The following is a 22914-nucleotide window of genomic DNA, read 5'->3' as shown; positions in this document are numbered from 1 at the left end:
TTAGGCTATTCTGTATTTTTCTTACCTCATATCCTTTGAAAGAAGGGCATGAGGGGGATTAAAAAGAGAGAAAGGAAAGGTTATCCAGTCTTTCACAAATGTTGTGCACATGGTTTTCCACAGGCGAAGAATCACCTGGTGTCATGCTGCTGTTTTCTGGTTATTTGCATTGATTCAGTGTCATGGCACCTCCTAGCATCTGCTCTGCCCAGTATTTTCTGTCTATTTGTCGGAATGTTTCTTCTTGCATCTTTCTAGAAATCCAGGAACCAGGAATGCAGCAGCTCTGCAGCAATAGTACTATACTTGGCACTTGCATCTTCAAATTAAAAAAAACCTTAAACTCCATGCACCCCTGGGAAGCAACTGCATGCCATTATCAGAGAAAGAAGTTTATGTGTTCATTATAGTCCCACCTCGTTTTGGCAGGAGGAAGAAGCTGAGTGCTGGTTCTCCAACAGAGCACGGTTTACAGCTTGTAATTCTGTAGTTAAGGCTCACAGTGGCTGAGCCATTCATATTGAAGTCGGTAGGGGCAGGAATTATCTGCTGGACACCAGCCTTAATACAGATGTAATTGGAAAATTCAGGTTTTTTCTTGGATTCAACATGGCAAGCAGAATGTGCATTGTTTTCGTTTACGTTTGTCTATTGCGAAAGGGAGAGTGCAGTAATTAAAACAGACTTATTTTGTTAAAATGTTGTGGTCAAATGCAGAGACAGTTGAAAAGCACCAGCAGCATGAAGAATGAATTCTGCTCTGTTAAGCGGTGGTTGTTGTTGCATGGTGCTTGTATTCTCTTCTTGTTCGTTCTCCTTTTTTTCCTCACTTGAACTGAAGAGGTTTCCAGGTTTCTGGATTCTAGAGTAACAGGACACACGTGGGAAAACCTCTCCTTCGGTGGCACCACAACCATGCAGCAGGAGGCGTGTTTTTTCCTAGAGAGCCAAACATAGTCATGCTTAACTGTTTCTCCTGTTTTCGATTAGCACCTATGGGTCTTGCAGATATGATGACACCTGGTGAGTCCAAACTTCCCCTTCCTCTCAAAGCAGATGGCAAAGAAGAAGGAGCCCCCCAGCCCGAGAGCAAGTCAAAGGTATTTACCACCTTCCGCGCGTGGTGTTAGTTCTGCCCGCAGAAGTCTGCTGTGTTGTCCTTCATCTCCTGGTTTTGGCCTACCTACTTATGTTCTTTCCTGCATGCCTTTCCATTCACGTGCAATCTGTTTGTTTCTTTTATTTTTTTTCTTTTTTTTTTTTTTTAATTTCTTCATTGTGTGGATCTGAAAGTTACTAGTTCTTATGGCATTTTAACTTGCGGGGGCAAAGCATCCCAAGCCAAAAGTTGCGTGGGCATTTGGCTGTGCCAGGTGGGTGGGAAAGAAGGGTCTTGCCTGGTTTCAGTCTTTGCAGCCATTTTTCTCTGCCTTCAGTTATAGCTTCCTGTTTTGGCTGCAGTAGCAACATACTTTAATACTTTGCTTTCCTGCCTTATTTGATTAAATAAGTCAAACGGCTTGTTTTTGTTTCTTTCTTTCATAACGGGAAACCCATGCTTAGCATTTCATTGAGCTTGAAGTAAGCATGGTGGCTTAGTGACTTTAGCCAAGCATCCAGCCAACTTTCCAAATTATACTAATTAACAATGTTGTTTTAATACCTTTTATATATATATATATATATATTTATATGTGTGTGTGTTTTCTGTATGTGTGTTTCTGTTTATATATATTTTATATATAAAAATTGGTCAGTCTGTTAAACTGGATGTATATTTTCTTTTGTTTTTAATAAAGTTTGCCCTGCCTTTGTCATATTTTTTTTTGTATTCCTCTACCACAGGATAGCTACAGCTCTCAGGGTATTTCTCAGCCCCCAACCCCAGGCAACCTGCCAGTCCCTTCCCCAATGTCCCCAAGCTCTGCTAGCATCTCCTCATTTCATGGAGATGAAAGTGATAGCATTAGCAGCCCAGGCTGGCCAAAGACTCCATCAAGCCCTGTAAGTGGCTCTGGTTATTTTGGTTTTTGTTTATTTTTTGTAATTAATTATATTTTAATGCTTGCTTGTTTGTTTTGTAAATTCCTTTTCTTTATTATTTATCCACTAAACAGTTTTCTTTCTTTATAACACTGGGTACAAATTCTGCTCTCGGACACATGACTGTAAGTTCCACTGCCTGGCTTCAGTGGGGCCTGAGCATGCTTATCCAAGGGCAAAATTTGTCCCAACAGTACTTTGAAATAAGAAAGAGTAAAATTGTGTGCATCGTGCAAGTGTGCTGTCTGGTAAAACAGCAGTTGTTGTGAAGAAAACATCCTTCCTGTAACGCATCAGCTTCCAAGCATGCCAATTGTGTTGTTAAGAGCAATTCCATTTCTGTTCCTGGGCCCAAACTCCTTTACACAGCTGACTTCAGTCTGGTTGCTGTGCTTGTCTTTACTAGGAGTATTTAGGGGGAAGAAGAACAAAGGAAAAAAAAAAAAACAAAACAAAATGAGAAATCTTCTCCCCTATTGAAACTAATACCATCAAAAGTTAAATTATAGACTCAGCACCACAAAAAAGTTGCCATTTATATTTATGAAACATTTTTAATTTTGAATTGTGTATTTGAAGATACAGCCATTAGGCTGTCAAGGCACAGTCTAAACCAAAATTGTTTCTAATTTGCTTCATTTGGTTATTTTGAAATAACCCAGACTGTGAGCTGAAAAAAGATCCTGATGCATGTACATTTTTAGAAAACTATTTTTTAGATGAGTAATGTTTAATCAGTCTCATGCAGGTTATAAAGAAGAACCTGAGAGAGATGTGTGGTGCTAAAACCAAATTTCATAATCTATATATATGCACACACGTAGAAAATCTATATACATATATAGAAAAGAGAATGCATACCTAAGATGATATGGTCTATGGGGAGCAAATGTGCATCTGGTCATTTTTGCTTTGTTTTGTTTTGTTTTTTAATAATTAGGAATATATATGTTGTTCCTCTCTTTCAAAAGTAGAAATTATCATAATTTCTCTGTAGAAAAACAATGTAACATATTCTGGTGCAGGATATAAAGGGCATTTTCCCCAGAGTTAAAGTGCACTTAAATTAGCAATAATTCTTTGATAAGAATTTTTACAAAGTGATATGTTAAAGACTGTGTCTTAGGGCAAACAGAGGAAGGCCAGTCAGAGGGGAAGAGATCTAACCATCCAAAACCCAGACATTTACAGAATCCCTTGAGCAAGGGGAGAGCATGGCATGAAATGCACCACTTAATTATCTTTGGATGTTGATTTGACAGCAACTTTGAGTCTCAGAAGGCAGCTGATGTTACTTGTTCCCACAAGGTCTCATCTTTTTCTTAAAAACATTTGTGCGAGGGTGACACCAAAAATTCTGTTAGTTTTCTTTGTAGTGATGTTTGGGGTATTGCTTGTTTGGGCAGTTTTCTGGAGGAAAGTAAGAGAGTAATTGCACAGGCTGTCTCACACAGTGAATGCTTCCTCTACAACCAAACAAGAATGTATTCCTGAGCTCATTGCATAAACTGCATAGGAAATTCTGGAGTCATCGTGAACATATGTGGAGATTTTTTTTTTGTGTAAATAAAGTATAGATTATTGACAGAGTATAACATTGGAAAAAATAAATGAGGAAAGTTTGTGCTTTCAGTTTCTTCTGAATGTCCTTCTCTCCAAAAGCTTCAGTTAGACATGGATAGATACAGAGCATTGGAATGATAGAAAAATAAGTGCTGCAAATGAGCTGATCCCTTTTTACCTATGAAGGCCAGTGGATTGGATAACTTCATCGACTTCAAGAGCAGCCTGACATAGACTGGAACGATTGATTGCAGGCATTTCGTTACACTTGAAAACAGCCTGAATTGGTTCATTAAGTCCCAAAGCTGTTTCATGTGCTACAACTTGTCCATTCCAGTAGAGAATAAAAGCAAGGGTGAATGGTCTCTGATTCACTTCAAGGTATCCCTGTGATCCTACTAAGTGGATCCTCTCTTTCAGCTGTTTTATGTGGAAGTGAGGCACAAGAAAATGGGGAGAAAGAACTGATGAATGTTAGGTTTTGAGGCTTCCTTGGGTATGTCAGGAAAAGGACACTTCTGCTCTGCCAGTTTTGCATATAATGTGCATCCCTGACAGTGGTGAGATAGTTCTAAAATTCTTTAAAAGAGACATTTCAAGTGTGGGTGTAAACTATGCAGGGTCACTGCAACATGAATAAAACAGTAGGTTACAAAAACCACATAAAATGCTGGTAACTGTCCATAGGTACCCAGGAACATGACAGTGAATGCACCTGAACAGTACTACACCTCCCTGGTGCTAGCTGGGAGGGGTCTCCAGAGTCCTTCAGGAGAAAATATTGACCAAGGAATGTGTCCTCTACAAGCATCTGCCAGGGATTGGACTTTGGCAGTTTTAGCTGCCTGTGTATGCACACTCTGTTCTGTAGTAAAAGAGGTCTGTGTAACACGTGTAATATTGGCAAATTCTTCACTGAAGTCAAGGAAGGGAACAGTAGGTAATTGTATAAATATAGATCCTTAAAGATATGTAGAGAAGCAACTACCCACTGCCTTTCATGTGAAAATAGCTCCTACATAAATTTGTGTTGCTCTGAAGGATTCTGCAGACTCACCATAAAAGGGTCTGCATATAATACAGTTTTAATAGTGGGTAGGTGTAGCGAAAAGAAAGGATGGGTTTCGACAGATTCAGTATGGGAATTGGCTTTGGTATCCACATACTTCGGTGGAGGTTTCTTAATCACCCATTTAAACACTGCCAGTGGATCATGTGGAAGAGTGCTGGTGATTGCAGGCAGAGTAGGATAAAACTAAATCAGTAAATATATGTGCCATAGGCCTGCACTAGCATTCTTCTGTCACCAAAATTATCAACATACTTAACAGAAGGAAAGGTCATGATCTGTGTCCTTCCAGCATTGCCTGGGGTGTGCTCATTTTAGTTTAAAATGGGATCTTTCTCTTATAAACCCTGGCTTTATAGGGGTTAATATTTAATATTTATAGGTAAATTTAGGCTTCCAGCTGAACCTGCCCATGTGAAACTGAAGTTTGTTTGTGTATAGACTAGCTTGCACACATCTGTCATTTTTATCCATTTACTTTTATAAAAATAGAGAAGAGAAAAAGATCTTTACTCTTGAGGAATAGCATTCTTCCCTCCAGTGCATTCTTCTAAAGTTAACATTTCATTTTAGAAGAAAATTGCACCCATTTTACAAAGCATGACAACCTGAAAGCTCACACAGTAAGAAACACTTCTTACCTTCTGTAAGCTGTGAAAAGTTTTCAGATTTTACTGTCATTTTAGAGCTTGCTGCCACACTGCTGAAAAGCAGCATCATTTGAGATGTATAGTAGAAAAATGCAGAAAGAAAAATTTTTAACTGTTTCCCTTCTGCTATGATTCTGATTTGAAAAAGTGAATCTTAACATATAGAAATGAAACCCTAAAACTGGTAAATCTGAATTTTCTTAATCATGGTTCACCATAGAAGTGAAATAGAAACTATTTTGTTGCCTCATATGTTAGAATATAAGCACACAGAAAATTTTCTGCATAAAAGCTGGAATTCCCCACCTTCGTTTTTGTAGAGTTCTGGGGCATCTTAAGTGTCAGATTAAAATTGATGCCGGTGAAGCAGTAGAGTAACTTTGTACTTACTGCAAAAGGTAGTGGAGTAGTTCCAGTTCATTCAGCTGTTCAAACCTGTGTGATCTTGTATCTGGTGCTCACCACAACATCAACTTAGTAGCAACATGACTACCCTACTTCCACCTTTCCACCCACCCAAAAAACCCTCCCAAACTTTGACAAAGTGTATTTGTTGCTAAGAGTTAAACTGATTTTCTTGAGTACCCAGATATATAGCAAGTGATGATGCTTTCAGTAAATTGGTTGCTATTACAGAATCAGTTTGTGCTTTCTTTGCATAATCTGCAGGATTCATGTCAGTGTATTTCCTGCCAGCCACTTAGTATTAATAAAACAAATTTAGCCCTGACTCTCACTTCAGTAGGAGTTGTAACACAACTGAGTCTGGCTGAAGTAAATTCAGGCATGCACCTCATTGCTAAGAAATGTAATCATATACGTCTGTAGGAAGGATTGCTGTGAAGAAGTTACAGTGTCAGCAAGGCAGAAGACTTTAAAGGAGGCTATTTATTTCATTAAAATTAATATCCGTTCACTGGAAAGAACAGCAATGGGTCATGGAACTGCTAGGTCACCCCCCTTGGCTTCATGTTTCTTTTCTCCTGACCCTTTTCCAGTTTTGCCAAGTTGCAGCTGATAGCTGGAAGGAGATACAGAGTCTGTCATATTTTCCAGGCTAACATGCAATATGAATGGTGGCAATGCTCTTGAAATCATTGGCAGTGGGGTTCTGCTCTGCTGTATCCCTCTTTCATGGTGTTGAGTGCCAGGCCTCACCACTGTGTGGGGACATGGACAGAGTGGTTCTGTAGCATGTGTGAGGTACAGTGAGGATCTTTTTTAGAGATGTTCAACTAGGAATGAGTTTCTGTTTACTTGACAATAGTCTGTCTTCAGTTCAAAGTAAGGAAAAGGCAAAAGAGGGAAAAAGTGATTGACTAGATGAGTTTTAAGAAGTGTCTACTGCAATCAACAACAAAGTTTAGGCTTTTACTATACAGACATAAAGGATATGTTTCCCTTCACATATTTGGCTCCTTTCCCAAAGCTTTATGTCAGTCTTTTCCCCTTGTGTTTAATTCTGAACCACTCCCATCTTCTACTGCTGAGCAAATCAGTTCACTTTGTGCAAGTGGGCGGGTTGTCCTGCTGTAGCAGCAGCCCCTCTCTGCTGTCAGAGCTGAGCTTGGGTAGGGGCTGTGACAGGGTCTGTCCACACATGGCACAGAGCCCAGTTCACAGGGTTACATTGCACAGAAAAGATAGGGTGAGAATTTATAGCTTGTGTAGCAGCCTCAGTGCTTTCTGCTATCTCTACATTAAAGAGGAAAAGGAAAAAAAAAGGGGAGAAAAGAGAAAAAGCAGCTTCTGTCCTGCCTTTTTGCCAAGGAGATGGAATTCTGCTCTTGCCGCTTCTGCTTTTGCTGGTGGAGTCTCAGCTCTGATTGCTGTCCATCCTTGGTTTTCCCCAGGTCGTAACACACATTCCCTTTGCAAGGTAGGACAACAGAGATAGATATCATCTGTACTCCAGCAAGGGAGAAGAGTAGTTGCTACTTACAAGCCTTATTGGATCAGGCAGCTAATTGGCAGTTCACTAAGAGTATTGCCACCAATCTCCTTGTACTGTAGGCACACTTGCTCATCTTGCTTTTTGGCCAACAGTGTTGTGAAGTAGTAATGAAGCATAACCATTTATGACTCCGAAGAGAGGACAACTTCTCCATGTACTAGTTTGCCATGATTCACACTTTAGGCTATTTTTGTGCAATTCCTGCTCTGGAGGATCACTTTCAGGTTTTCTAGCCCATCTTTGAGGGCAAAGAGGAGAGGATTGGTTTGGTTTTAGGAGTTTCTAAACTTGTGTGGAACAAATTTGTTTCTAATTTTACCAAAATAGTTGCTTGCAAAGCACTTTGAGATAAGTGGACAAGAAGCACTCAGTGAGAGCTACCTCTTCTTAAAATGACTTGAGGCAACATCAGAAACTTGCCTTCTGGGATCCAAAGTTCAAATCAGTGAAAGAAATATGAGAATGGGGAGTTTGGGCCCTTTATTTATAAAGCTGACTTTTCTGTATATGGACAGAATGTACTGTTTGTGCCTGAACTAGTAGCCTTCATTCCTGACTGTTGTGTGATAGCTTTAGTTTGTTGGACATCTTCTCTTTTTCAATGTTGTGAGTTTCTTACTTTCTTTTCCCTTCCCCTCCCACCCTTCCCCCAACTCTTTCTTTTCTTCTTGCAATTTAGAAATCAAGTTCCTCTACCACGACTGGAGAGAAGATCACTAAAGTCTATGAGCTGGGAAATGAGCCGGAGCGCAAGCTGTGGGTGGATCGGTACCTGACGTTCATGGAGGAGAGGGGCACGCCTGTGGCCAGTCTGCCAGCGGTGGGCAAGAAGCCCTTGGATCTCTTCAGGCTCTATGTCTGCGTCAAGGAGATTGGAGGTTTAGCACAGGTGAGAACTGGTTAAAAGTGAACCTATACATCATTAGGTTTTCAGCCCAGACAATATTGTTGAAGAAAATGATTTCATGCTTTGATAGCTGTCTGGAGTTCATATTGGGCTGCATAATGGCCGTAAAACTTTAAAGTTTGAATCAAGATTGACCATTGCTGTAGACAGATGAAATTGTTGCCTTTTCAGGGAATCTAGTAATGCTGCTGAGAGAAGAAAATAGGAAAAGGCCACAGGATCAAAATTACAAGTAAGAGGCAGATGATAGAGCTAAAAGGAAAAGGAAATTTTTAAGTCCATTTTTCCTCCATAGGGATACAGCCTGTAGGACAATTCAGTTAATCTCCCCAGAGAAACTACAGACATGTTCTTAAAACACACTCCTTCATCCCAAACCTTTGAGTGTCTCTATACAGTATATGTGTTTCTTAGACATGGACTGTGCTCTGTTTGGAAAATGCTTACAGGATATTTTGGGTTGCCTTGCTAGCATGATCATTACAAGGAAAAGGTGAATTACCTAAATGAGTTGAAGAAAAATGAAAGCAGGAAGAGCTGAGACTAAAAAAGTCACAGATGGGAGACAGAAGCTTTCATTTGTGTTCTCACTAGTTAATTTGAAGTTTTGCAAAGGGATGTTGGAAAAATATTTATGAGTTCTATGGGGTTGTTCACCACAGAGCAAAATGAGATGTTTCACTGTTTAGCATCTAAAGGGAAAGCAGGAGAAAACAGTCAGTACTTGCAGTCTTAGATTTGGGATTCGAAGTCACCCATCCTTGTACAAAGCATCTCTTGCATCTAGGGGATCACTGGCTAGACACTAGACACTCTCGTGAAGTGCAGGGATCCATTAGTTCTGTGTTTATGAGAACATTTGTTCAGTGCCTTGCAAAATGAGGTCTTAAACATAGCTAACATGTAGATAAATATGCATGTGTAATATTATATAAAATGTAATATTAAAACATACAATTCTCCACTAATTACAAAATCTGAACTCAAAAATATGGCAAACAAATTAGTCTCCAAAAAAGAACATATTTTCATAACGTATGTGGTTAGTTCAAGAAGGGAATGTCCAACATTGATTGGTACCCATTTCAAAGCTATTTTAATAGTGCACCTCACAACACAGGATTTGACTACTGAATTAGATCATTGGCCCTTCAAATCCAGGGATTTTAGCTATTCTTATTATTAAAGGAAGGCAGAGAAACCTAACATAGTTCATTCTGCCAGTTGTTAAATGCTGTATATTGGTTAGAGATGTTATGCTGACATTTTTAGTGATCAGCTCATGCCCCTCAGCATCATAGGGATTTGATTACTTTTAGCTCAGAAACTTTATTACAGGTAAATCGTATCATGCAGCCACTCTGCCTCATACAGCATGATTGTGCCCACAGTGTGACTCTTAGCATCAAAAATTGAGCAAGATGGGGGGCAGATGGGATATTCTAGAGAGTTATTCATGTTTGCTTATTATGGAAATTTATTTTATTTTGGGACATTCAGTGTTGATTTTCAGTGACAGACATTACGCTTTGCCAAAGAATTGATGCTGTTCACTTAGACTGATTTTTGAAAGAGCTTGAGTTACAAATGTCTGTGCTTTAGTACTGGTTAAAATTTATACCTAAAATGAGGGCTTCTGGTTTTGCTGGTGTGCCCACATGAATGGTCACTATGTTTATCTGTTTAGAGCTACTGAGAGGTGCAGAGCTTTCCTTCCTGAGTTTTATTTAAATGCATCTGTGTGGTGCCCTCCTAAAAAGCTGCTGCTCCAGCTGCTGCACTCCACATCTCATGACTCTGCCCACAGAGCGGCAGGGAGAGGAACTGTGCAGCAGTGGTGCATATTCCCTGTCTGAGGAGCTGCCCTTGATGGGGTCCCAACAGGAACAGACCAGCTGCTGGCAGTCTTCCTTTAAATGCCAATATACTGGGCATTTAGGCATGAACATTTCTGTTTACATTATGCAATGTGTTCATTACGCACCACTTAGCTGTAAGCCAGTAGGCACAAAGAGCTGTGTAACTGGATTTCAGGCCTCAACAAGGGCAGTTAATGAAAATCTGGTCTCCTTTAACTCCTGGGTTCTTGTAGGATGTACCAGAGAAATAAAAACACTTAGCATAGCCATGCCAACCTGCTTGCTGTTAATGCCATCCTCAAAAGATCTTTGCTGACTGGCAGCAGTTACAGTGTTATTAAAGACTGAGAGAAACTTTAAAAAATGTTTCCTTTGCTGGCACACAGACTAAGGAATAGTATGGCTAATGATAATCTTTCTATCTATACAAGTTAAGCTGGAGTCATTAAAATATCAGGCCTTAGGGCAAGTAGCAGACAATCATGGAATCAGAATTGCTACCCACAAAAGATGAGATTTCTCAGATGTTTAAAGCCAATTTATTTTGGTGCTGACCCTGCTCCTTGGATCATACCTAGAAATTGTATAACTGGTTGAATGAACTCAAAGGCATCAGGTGTTGGAGCAAAAGCAGTGGCTGCTACAAGTGGTACAGCTGAGTGAGTCAGTGGCATCACCCAGGATGACAAATGAACTTCGCTATTATTGCAGATCAGCTGTGTTTGAGGAACTCATGAGCAGAGTCTTTCAATATTCTTAGCCTTACACTGCAAACAAGACTCACAGTGGAGTGGTGCAGTCAGCATTGTAATACAGAGTATTGCTGGGCTAGCCATGAGTGTTTGAAGTCTGCCTTAATTAATTAAGGGGCCTGGCTTCGCTCTGCCTCTCATCTAGCCAGAGGATCATTGATCTGTCCCTGCAAGATGCACTAAAGTGAAAGGAATTGAACCAGGAATTACAAGCTGAACTGTTTGACAGCTGGTGGCTATTTGGGAGAAAAATTATTTTTCATATCAATGTTCAAACAAATTGCAGAATAACACTGTTAGTGCTTTCTAAATTATATTTTAGAAGCTGCTTTTTAATTAGAGGGGGGTGGGTGTGGGTGGGTGTCAGGGACGGAGAGAGTGAGCAAGAATTTGCTTGGAGATAGATTGCTAACTAAAGAGCATAGGCCCTGGAAGGGCGTAAGACATTTAAAGGATGCACCATGCAGAAGACTCCACAAGCAAAGCTTTTTATGTAGCTATCAGCAGGTTCCTTAATGGCTTTATAACTGTAAATGCTGTCTGTGCATTACTGCGTGTGGGAGTAATGAGCATTAGTTAAAAGAGGAAAATAAAAAAAAGTAAACCAAGACATTAAGTGCTTTTTTTTTTCCTTTTTTGTTTCCTGACTTAAACAAAACACTTCGCTGCAAACCAATGATTCTGCCGTTTACTTTGCTAGGTTAATAAAAACAAGAAGTGGCGTGAGCTGGCAACCACCTTGAACGTTGGCACTTCGAGCAGCGCAGCCAGCTCCCTGAAAAAACAATACATTCAGTACCTGTTTGCCTTCGAGTGCAAGATTGAGCGAGGGGAGGAGCCCCCTCCAGAAGTCTTCAGCAGTGGAGATACCAAGAAACAACCTAAGATTCAGCCGCCATCTCCTGGTAAGTCAAATAAACTGCAGCCTCCTTCTTACACAACCATTTTTTGACTGCAAGGCAGTTGCAGTCTACTAGGTTGTTGCACCCCATGTATTTCTAAGCGTGTCTTGATAATGCTGGAAAAACAAGGATAAACCTGTTGTTGGAGTCCTCATTCTCAGACTTGGAGTCAGCTCCTGAGTCAAATCAGAGTTAACTCTGAAGGGCCGGCACAGTTGTGTGTCTGTCTGTTCCTCAGTCCAACATATAAAGATGTGTGTGCCAGTGTACCCTTCACATTCAGTGACATGGGTGTAATACAAAGAACAGAGGTCAGCACAGATGTGCGTCTGCTGTAAGACAGGGGCATGCATTTGCCTAAGCTCAGGCTCTGGTACCTGCACTTTCCTTGCTGTGACTGAAGCTGCTTTTCAGCACAACTGTTGATCAGCAAGGCTTCAGTTGGATCAGGATGGCAGATGCTGGACTGATAGGCGTGTCTCACATGGTTGCTCTGATGCAGCTCGTGTTGAATGTGTGGCAGATGGAGAGCTCAGAGTACAGTGTGTCCTTACTGCCACACATTCTCATTTGGAGGCATGCTCTCTGTTCTTTTGTTGCTAATCCTGTGTGTCAGGTAGGTTGTTAGGATCACTGTTTTGATCTTCTCATCTGAAAAATTGGAACTGGGATTACTTTATTTTGGCTGTTCTTTCTTGCATTTACGGTGTGGTGTAAATGAAAAACACTGTTTTTCTAAATTCATGTCACTTAAGATACTCAAGATTTAATAGTCACAGTTGATACTCAAGGCAGGACTATTCTTAAGTGGAAATATTTTAAGTACATAGGAAGAGTCATAGTATTAGTCTAACTGTTGACTTCTGGACTACCCATGGAAGAGTAAAAAAATCCTTTAATTATTTTGGATTATTCCTTTTGTTACTAGTTTTTCTGACCAACAGAATAGTTTGACAGAATTTGCAAACTACTGACACAGTTACTTATTAGGCAGACCACCATCACTTATTGCCAAGAGAATATAATTTCTGGAATGTTTACAGGAGTTTCCTGTGGTAGAACACAGTTTTAGGAAAATATTAATTCACTTAATTTCTGTTAGTACAGTTCACTGGCTGAAAATGGGAAGTAGAGAGTCAGAGACCCAGAAAGCCCTGCAGACAGTTTGCAATTGCATGACTTCACTACCCTATCATGGACACTAGAAAATTGCAGAGACCTTTATAATCATATAATAAAGTTCTGGCCTTTCCAAGATTATCTCTTACAATAATGCTTTCTCAGTACAGAATAAGATAACAGTGATAAGCCTTAAATCTTTCTCAGCCTGTTCTGTTCAGTGTAAGGATTTGAGGGAGTATTCAATCCTAAGCACATCTCTGTGTAATAGCTTAAAATATTTCCTCCACCTTGTTAAAACTTAGGGTTATAAGGTACCCCGGTGGTGATTATTTAATAGAGAGGATATTAGGTTACTTTGCAATTCAAGTTTAGAAGATAGAGAAAAACACTTGGTACTAGAAGTCCATAGTCCAAATGTTTGTCTGAAATAAGCATGGTGTCCTGAGTGCGCACAGCTGCAAAAAATAATATACATTGGAGGTGCCCATCACCTCCTGAGAAGACTGGTAAGAGAAGCTGAAATGGTTAGATTTGCTAAGGACAATGAAGAAAAAATTGATCTGTCTCTAAAAATGAAAGAGTATTATGCTTTGTTCTTTCCTCCCTTACCTTCTCTCTCCAATACTGCTCTCAGTAGTTGATTTGGGGATGATCACCATAAATCAGCTGAATTTTGAGATGAAGAATTGCTATTTAAATATGTCAACATGAAACAAAAGAGTGGAAATGTCAGATGTACCACTTTACAGGGTCCTTTTGCATCACGATGCTGTGAATGAAAATGGCAAAGTCCAAGTTTAAATTTATCATAACATTCAAGCAAGCTGTCTTTGAGGAGAACTGAAACTATTTTTCTAAAATAAAAACACAGCAGGACATAGAGACTAGAAGAGGGGGAAGCAAGCAAGGATCTCAAGGTTTGTTTTGTTGGAGAGAAAAGAGCTTGTGTCACTGAATGGGACTGCACTTCTGTATGGAGAAAGGCTTTCCCAGTGTGTATCAGCTTTAGTACATGAAATCCCGCTGAGATATAGATGCCTCAGAGAGTCCAAGCCTGTTCTCTTTAATAGTCCGCTTTTTTTCTTTTTCCTTTTCCTTCGGTATATACCAACATTAACATTTTAGAGGCACAAAAGAAGCGGAGTTGTAGACATACTTCAGATAATCTGTCACTCTTTGGCATTCAGAGGGAACAGGAGCCCAATACAACAAGAAACAGTAGCCTCCCAAGGTCCTTACTTTAACCATTAGCCGCTCTTATGCAGTTAGCTCAGTGTAGGCAGAGCCACTTAGAAGCCAAATCCTTTTGCAGAGAACTAGTTACAGTATTAGGGCTGAAGTTAATCTGATAGGAAAGCAGAAGAACTTGTCTCAGAGGGGAAGGTGCTGTACTTTGTTCAGTTCTAACAAGCTGATGCTATGAAATAAGTCTTGAGATCTTAGAAGTTAGCTGATCTTCACAAAACTTTTAAAATTAAATATTTCAATTGCTCATAAAAATGCATCAGGACTGGCAGCCTTTATGTACAGAGAAGGATTCAGTTTGAATGTCGTTGTAGTTTCCAGGTGGATGGTTATGCAAGATGGGAGTAGGCTGAAGTGCAGCTCAAAGCAAATCCATTCTTGCAGATATCTCACACCCAAGGGGTGGTTATGTGACTGCTTCACATATGACCTTTAGAATGCAGGCATAGAGGGAGTGCTAGGGAGCACAGTGAGACAGCCATGGTAAGGAGATTCGTATGGAGGAGCACGGTCAAGAAAAGGATGTGATGTGTAAGTCAAATTTATGGGACTGCCAGACGGTGATCTGGGATCAATGTTTGTCCATCTGCTTGTATATTCAGGATTTTCCCATCACTTCTGTTTTTTACAACATCATTAGTAAGGTAAATGGTACGTAAAGGAGTGAATAATTTAGTGTTATGTACAGTGAAATTCACAATAGTATCAGCAATTATAAAAAGTTGAAAAAAGAAGTGAGAGTAGAGCAGCAGTGTGACAGACTGGTTGGCCTTGATCAGCAGAGATTTGCACAGTAGCCAGGGTGTTAGGGTTAGGATTAGGCGCTCATTTCAATTGTTCTTACTCCATATCACTGTCAGAGCCTCTTCTGCTGTTTCATAAAGCTCCTAGGGAGGGGTGGGGGCCTGAATGTTTTAGTGTGCCTTGCACTGCTCTGAGGCTGCGCAAGTTGGTGACATGTTTGTGGTACGCTGAGGCCTTCATGTCAGCTTAAATCTGCCTGGGTCAGGTGATACCATCAGCAGTGAAGGCCAGCAGCAAATGCCTAATGACAGACTAACTATTGGAGGATCCCTGATGGCCTTCTGTCCTGATCACTGGGTCTGTGCCAAGGGCCATGGCACCTGCTGATGACTTTCGCTGCATAAAAACTCCCTTAGAGAGAGAGGCATTGTAGGTCTTCCTTCTTTCCAGGAGCAAGTGCAAAGACAAAATGCTTTTCCTCTCATGTGTGTTTGATAGTTTTGACCAAAATGCTCACAAATAATGTGGCAAGTTCTAAACTGAGAAGAATTCTGGACGCCATTCCTGTAAGCAGTAAAGGATGCTGGAGAAAAAATTCCAAAGGACCATCAGCATGAAGGAGTTACCTTCCATTGCTGTACTCTGGCACTCTGAATTCTTAGTTGCAGTGTGCCGTTATGTGTGCACAGCTCTCAAAATAACAGGCTCAGAGTTTATCCTGTGTTGAATGAGCAGGATGGCCAGAGTGGTTCAGCTGAGGATGCTTGTGAGTAACAGCAGCTGGCCCTGATGTCAACAGAGATTTCATTAACGCAAACCTGGGAAAATCGTAGGCTTGTGCTGGAAGGAGGGAGCAACAAGGCACCAGGAGTGTGTTGCTGCGTTTCCTTGGCAGCAGAGAAACGAGACTTGGGGAGGGGGTGCTGGGGGGGGACATGCACAGCACGGCAGGACACAGCCATTCAGTGAGTGCCTCTGTATCCAAAGCCATCCGTCTCTGCGCTGCTGGCGGGTGCCTGACTGGATGCTATTATTAGCAGGCAGGTGATGTCATGGAGCGTGTCATGAGGCCAGCCAGGGAATCCCCACTGAAGATGGATGGGCCAGAGGGTGGGAGGGGTGGCTGGGGGGGCAGGAGGAGGTGGCCCCGGGCCTGCATCCATGCCTGCCCAGGGGGCCCTGCAGCAGCCAGCGGCCCCCAGTCCAGCTAGCTGGGGCACTGGGTTCGTGCTGTGTAAATTATCTTCCCAGCGTGGTGGCTGGCTGTTCACTCTGAAGTATGTGAATGTACTTAACCTTCAGTAACCTTTCCATTGTTTACTTTAGAGTATACATTTGTAGCTTCTGGCAAAAGGTAGGGATATCCTAGAGAGCATGTCAGGCCTCATATTAATGGAGTTTCAAGAGGTTTCATTCTTCTTTCTTTTATTTCTTTTTTTTTTTTCTTTTTTTTTTTTTTTTTTCCAAAGGGAAAAAATTGCTGGTAAGAGAAAGGTTTAGTGTATGTTTTTAGCTGCATTTTTCTTTTCCGGTAAATAAAGGGTCTTTCCTGAAAACAATACTTACTGTCATGCAGGCTTTGAAAGGCAAAAGGCATTCCAGTACCATAATTCCATGCTGCAGAGAACAATGCATGCTATCATGTGTTATTAACACATGCTTCCACAGCAAACTGTGGCAGACCTCACCTTCTCACTGACCAGGATGTCAATTATATTTAAGTTTTGATGTATTTTGTATTGTGAAAAGCAAATTCTTACAAATCTGTTGTGATACCTGAAAGACAATTATTGCTTAGATGTGGATGTGAGATGAGGAATTCAGTAGCTATGAACCCACAGGTGTTTTCCTGGACATCCCCAAGATAGCTGCAGAATCATGTAAGCAGAGATTACTTTTCCAAAAGAACATTATTGTTTGTCTTCCTTCTTAGAGCTTGATTTAATACTGAAGCTTTTTAAGCACTCTAAAAGATACTGTTTCTCTTTCACAATGTCCACAATCAAAATTAAGCAGCTGACATAATAAAATCCCTGCAAAAATAGATGTAAAAATTTCAGAGTGCAGCCCAGCAAATGTAAAATTTAAGGTGAAATAGGAAATACAGGCTCTTCTTGGTAGATGGAGTCCTAATCCAGAGACTGAAACACTTGCAGTTCCTGTTCTCTAGAAGCGTCCCTAACCCAGTGGAGGTCAGGGGCAAAGTGTGTTAACAAAGCAGTACCAGAAACTTTGACAGCATTTGCCTTCCATTTTTTTCAGTTGTATATAACCAGTCATTTAGAAAGATAGAGGAAAAATAACCAACCTTGTAACTGCCACTCTAAAATGGAAATTGGACTTGTAGCTTCTCAATTGGGTATCTTATTTTTGTTTTGAACCATTCTTTATAGAATATGATATAAAACACATTGTTATTGATAAATTTGCACTCCTGAAGCTTGTAAATGCTGAAAAATCTTTTACTTTCTTCCTTTAGGTTTGCTAGAGATATGAATTAAGCTCTTGCTCAGATAGGATAGGGAAGAGTTTAATTGCTTCTTAATAGCCCAGCTTAAGAGAAATATTCAGGGTTAGGCAATATCTGAATTTACAGCAAGTATTTGGGTACACTAAGATGTTTGCTTACATGTTTCTAATATGTGACAATCTGTGACATAACTCAGAAATGCTTTCAAGCTTTTTAGAAGAATACAGAATTGTGTTTAAAGCTCAAGGGGAGAAGAATGATCCTGACCTGCTTAGGGGTCAAATATACAAAGAGCTCATTTTATGTGAATATGGTTAGTTTTTATTTTATTATAGCACTAAAGCTTTCAGCTAACTGTAGACTAATATAACTAATATTAGCTGTTGCAAATGTTCTTGTTCCTGTATTAATGCAATTAGAGAGCTTTTCCTAAACTTTTTTTGAACCTCATTACTATGTAAACATAATTAAAAACTGCCTCAAAAAGCTGACGACAAGAACAATGTGGTGCACACAAAGTGAATTTACATATGCACTTGCTACTGAGACTGATTTCCAGATAGGGGAACATGTGTTACAGATATATATGAAACACATACAAAAAAGGTGTTCTTCAGTTAAAAACAAGCTCTGCCTGTCAGGATGATGAGTGTTCTAGGATTCTGAGTCAATTATAAACTACTCTCTTTCATATACAGAAGAAAAACCCATACTGCTTGTTCCAATTTTCACTGTAACAGTAATTTATAAAGTTTTGTTAATTGGCTCAGCGTAGATAGGCAGGCATAATAAAACACTTACGTGACAGTTTATAAAAAAGAAGGACCTCTCAAGCCAAATCCATGTCCTACTCAGTGTGCTAGATTTGTCAGTTTTTTCTGTTGGTAATTTTTTCCCCAGTTGCATGTAAAGACTTGAATCCTACAAGTTCTCCTTTCACAGGATTTCTGCTGCAAGACCTGTCAGATCCAAGGCTTAGATGCTGTTACTAATCCTCACTTACCACCTTCTAAGTCATAAAACTGTTGTGTAGAGCTTTGGGCTCAGGGCATGTTTCTGTTCAGCAGTCACATGAAAATAGTGGCTTTGGTGTCTACTCTGGAAGACTGGTCTGGGTGTATTTTACCATTAGCTTCACTATTACCAATATCTGTTGTATTAATTTAATGCCCTTATTGCTGCTCAGTCACATTGGAACACGACAGTAAAATGCTCTTCTATGTTTGTTATACCAAGAATATCAAGGTATTTACCTCCATTAAGGAGGACCCTAGTGCAGATACTCTATTGCTTTCTGAGATCTCCACAAATAAATTTTTGCAGATTAAACAGATCCTTTGCAGAACTGACCTGGCCTTGTTACATATGCTTTACCATCACTGATGCTAACTAACATTTTGTTAAGATGCCCATTTAAATTTTTACAATGCTTTTAGGAGTGTTATCTGTAGCCTCCTGTTCAAATTCTACTTTCAGTTATTGTTTTCTTCTGATCCCAGATTGCCTTTTGCATTTCTTAAATACCATCTTTTGCCATGCTGTCTCAAAGACGACATGGGATTGCAGTGTGCCACTAATATTTGCTATGTTTCACCATGGAAATGTCTGCCTTTTAGTGCTAAATAAAACCATGAATTTATATTAATATGGCAGCTTAAATTTATGATGAAAAGCTTCTGGCTGAAATATTTCTTATAAACACATGTGTTGTGATAGTGATTATATGAAGAAGCTATGCCAAAGAACAACCTTCATTTACTCTGTCGTAAACTACAGACAATTAACTTTGTATCTCTGACCTCTGATTTAAATGGTCCTTCATCTGGATGATTTCTATCCATGTTGCTTCAGGCAGCAGATTAAATTCATGGTTCTAGGAAAGATGATGGCTATTACTACACAGCATATCCTGATCTCAGAGGATTTGGGGGAAGTTATGAAGTACTGAGGTGGATTGAGGTATACACAGGCTTCTGGAGGAAAGAATCATTTTTTTCCTTGATGATTATTATTTCCACAGGAATTTGGCTGCTACCTTTTCATAATTACTTTTTTTTTTCAATTTTTCAGCTAATTCTGGTTCCTTGCAAGGCCCACAGACTCCTCAGTCCACTGGTAGTAATTCCATGACAGAAGTGCCAGGCGATTTGAAGCCCCCAACACCAGCATCCACACCTCATGGACAGATGACACCTATGCAGGGTGGCAGGTATGAAAAGGGCTTTGCTTCATTTTTTATTGCTCTATTTCTACAGCAATTTAATCCAGTCTTTCCTAGCTGCTTTGGTACTTGTAGGATTTTGTGGTAAACCAGTCAGAACCTGAAAAGTGGCAGAAAACTACTTATTTTTGGAGGAGAGAGAGGTCCATTAGCTTTCTAAACACCAGAAAAGGATCAGACAAGCACCAGTGCAAAGAAGTGCATGTCAATATGTCAGTAGTGGGGAGGAAGGTGGAACCCAACAGCACCTACTTAGAACCACAACCTTCCTCTCCTCGCTTATCCTGTACACCTCTGGTCAACAGATCATGCTCAGAAAGGAGAAATGTGTGGTTTAAAGGTGTTACTTGAATTCAAATTGTGAAAAGCATATACAATAACAGTAGTTGAGATAGCAGAGAGTTCAACTGGGTGGACCAAGAGATCCCTTTCAGTTCTGTGCTCTGTAAGTCTCACAGACCAGCTTAATCTGAAGTGAAGCTGTCTCACCATTCATTAAGGAGCCTTAGCCCACTGAAGTCCAGCAAAACAGTTTTTTATGACTTCAGCAGGGGGGTGGGTGTGGTTTGTACTGTGTGCGGAGCCACTCCAACTTCTTTTTTTCTCCATCTGTAATGCTGCAGAAAGAATAGCAAGTACCTTCTTTAATCATCTTAATTCCGTTTGAGTTTTCTACGTAAAAAAGAACAAAACAGCTTAGTAAAATTTCAGGAAGGTTTAGACTTCTAAATGAGTAATAGGAATGCACAAACAATAGAATTAAATAAAAAACCCTGATCTCTAAGGTAAGTAGACAGCGAAGGCTGAGGAAAAAGTGGGTAGATTCTTTTAAATGATTGTCCATTGTGAAAGTCTTTTGCATCTTCCTTTTATGCATCCTGCACTGATCACTGCCACAGCATTTATTGTAGACTAGGCTGTTTTCACATTTCTTAAGAATACAGGATGATGTTAATGTTTCTTTCTTCTTAATCTGCCAGAAACAGCGCAGTCAGTGTGCATGATCCCTTTTCTGATGTAAGTGATTCAGCGTTCCCAAAGCGAAACTCCATGACGCCAAATGCACCATACCAGCAGGGAATAAACATGCCAGATATGATGGGAAGGATACCATATGAGCCGAATAAAGATCCTTTCGGTGGAATGAGAAAAGGTATTTTCTTTCTGGGAGCTTAAATGTTCTTCCATGTGTCTTAGGTAGTCAAGATTTTGTAGTCATAATAAGCTTTTTCACTTTGATGATTTTGCCATTGGTGTCCTTGTAGCAAAAAGAGAGGTGCAGTGCAGTTGAGTTTCTGGTCTGGTCATATTTTCCCCACTCAGAGTCATGCCCATTATTTTGGAATTAAGAGAATCCTAAAAATGTTTGTAGGAATAAATTTTGGGAAATGGCGTAAATCATAGGGTTAGAATTTGTATTTCTTGAGGTTGGTAAGCTACTCTGCAAATCAAGTACTGGACTTCACTGTAAGAATGTGAAAAAAAAAAGTGGTGAAGCAACATGCCTGGTTGTAGTAGGACTGGTCTGGGAATTCACTGTGTGAAACTGAGCGAGCCTCCTAATACTCTCTGTCTCAGTTTACATATTTTTCAGAATAGTAAAGCTAATTTTTTTCTTACTTGGGCAGTCCCTGACAAAAGGTGATAAAAGGTGATAAACACACTCTAAGTTTGTTTAGTTTTAAAAAGCAAAATTTAAAATTCATTTCCAAATTGACTCTGGTCCTTTTGGGTACTTAAACTACAGCTGGTTTTGTGGATATTGTAAGAAGATTTTAAAGTTAATCAATCTTGCATGCCTCAGATATAGGAAAGTAGGAGCAAAGAACACAGGCAGGGCTCACAATGGCTGTAAAGAGAAGAGCAGGTGGAGGAGATTAAGTGTAAACTAAAACAGAGCAAAAGGGAGATATGGCAAGAAGAGGCCCTGAAACTGAGGAAAGGGAGAGATATGATGAAGTGGGGAGGTGCTTTAAAAGAGGTAGTTAATTGGATGTGATTTTTTTTAAAAAGCCTTTCATTTAAATCCTTTTGCCTGGACTGTGGACACTAACATATAACGCAGTTGAAGGAAGGGAAAACACTCTGCTTGAGATTCACTTTAGGTTTTATATCCATATGAGATTAAGTGTGTTGTACTTTGTCATACATTTCACTTCATCCTGTTGAAACAGAAATATCTGTTCAGTATCTACTATGAGGGACTGGAGGTTAGAGTCTCTTCTATTTGTTGGTGATTTATATCTGATAATAGTGCCTCTTCTTGGACCCATAGAATACGCCCATCCTACTTGAGAAGCTACATTAGGATACAGTATCCTTTCCAAAACAACATTATTGTATATATGTGTATGAGGGTTTTATGGGGGGAAATAAAAGCTTGATTCTGACAGCTTTGTAGTTCAAACTAGCAGATTTGCTTTCATCTGTTTTGTGAGGTTTATGTTTGCGTTCATTTTTAGCATTGTTTCAGTGAAAAGAACAAGAGTAAAGTTCATCTTCAGCTGTGAAGACCAAAGGGAAGCAGCTGCCTGGTGCCTGATAGCTCATTTCCATAAGAGGAGATTTCTTTCCTTACTTGCAGCTCCTTAATATTATGCCCATCATCTTGGTAGTGGTGGTGCTTCATGTGTTCCCATTAGACCCCAGAGAGCTTGTTAGACCTCCACCTGCTAAATCTCCTTGGCAGTGTTAGGGATCTGAACATTCTCCTAAAATACTTCATTGAAAAGAAAGTGAACTTCAAACACCCAGATTAATAAATTTAATTTCACTGACTGTTGCAGTGCCTGGAAGCAATGAGCCTTTCATGACCCCTGGACAAATGCCTAACAGTGGAATACAAGATATGTATAACCAGAGTCCATCTGGAGCAATGTCCAACATGAGCATGAGCCAGCGACAGCAGTTCTCTTATGGAAGTGGCTATGACAGGAGGTGAGTCAATCTTCAGGAAAAAGCAAAGCCTATTAGTGAAAATGATCCTCTCTCTTCCCTTTTCATTTTTCCATTCCACCTTGCAGAGAACATAACAGCGTACATTTCCTACAGCATCTTACTAAATCACTGGGAGTCAAACCACTGGTAATGACTGAGTCTAGCTGTTCATAGAAATTAATAAGGAGGAATTGTCACACCTTAGAAATCACTCAGGCTGCAGCAGATCAGCTCATGGGTGTCTGACAGCTGCCTTCAGCTGGCAGCTGGGCTGGGCTGTGATAGCATAAAGTAGCACTTGAGTTGGTCTCCTGGCCATGTTTTTTACCTAAACAGTTGCTAGTTGGCTTTTAATGAAAAACAAAATGCACAGTCTAAATGTGTCTGATTTGTGGTCTGTGGGTGAATTGCCTTTGGAGAGTCTGGAGTCTGTTGTCAGAGCTGTAGCAGTATCAGTCTTGCAGTGTGTTCAGCAC

The 22914-nt window shown here is 40.1% G+C and overlaps 1 protein-coding gene across 5 annotated transcripts in view; it reads left to right on the top strand.

The window, feature by feature from the left end:
- The window catches only part of ARID1B (AT-rich interaction domain 1B), a 243544-nt gene that overhangs the window by 208321 nt on the left and 12309 nt on the right, over positions 1-22914 (top strand). For all 5 annotated transcript variants that reach the window (XM_031056279.1, XM_031056276.1, XM_031056274.1 and 2 more), the window contains 7 exons: positions 991-1100; positions 1846-2004; positions 7959-8168; positions 11498-11702; positions 19351-19489; positions 20482-20654; positions 22288-22438. In XM_031056279.1, the coding sequence (XP_030912139.1) occupies positions 991-1100; positions 1846-2004; positions 7959-8168; positions 11498-11702; positions 19351-19489; positions 20482-20654; positions 22288-22438 (1147 nt within the window). The remainder of the gene's footprint in view (positions 1-990; positions 1101-1845; positions 2005-7958; positions 8169-11497; positions 11703-19350; positions 19490-20481; positions 20655-22287; positions 22439-22914) is intronic.

The sequence above is a fragment of the Geospiza fortis genome, unplaced genomic scaffold (genome assembly GCF_000277835.1).
Source record: "Geospiza fortis unplaced genomic scaffold, GeoFor_1.0 scaffold162, whole genome shotgun sequence".
In the NCBI taxonomy this organism is placed as follows: Eukaryota; Metazoa; Chordata; class Aves; order Passeriformes; family Thraupidae; genus Geospiza; species Geospiza fortis.
The sequence above is the reverse complement of the archived record's forward strand: the minus strand, read 5'-3'. Positions and strand labels throughout refer to the sequence as shown.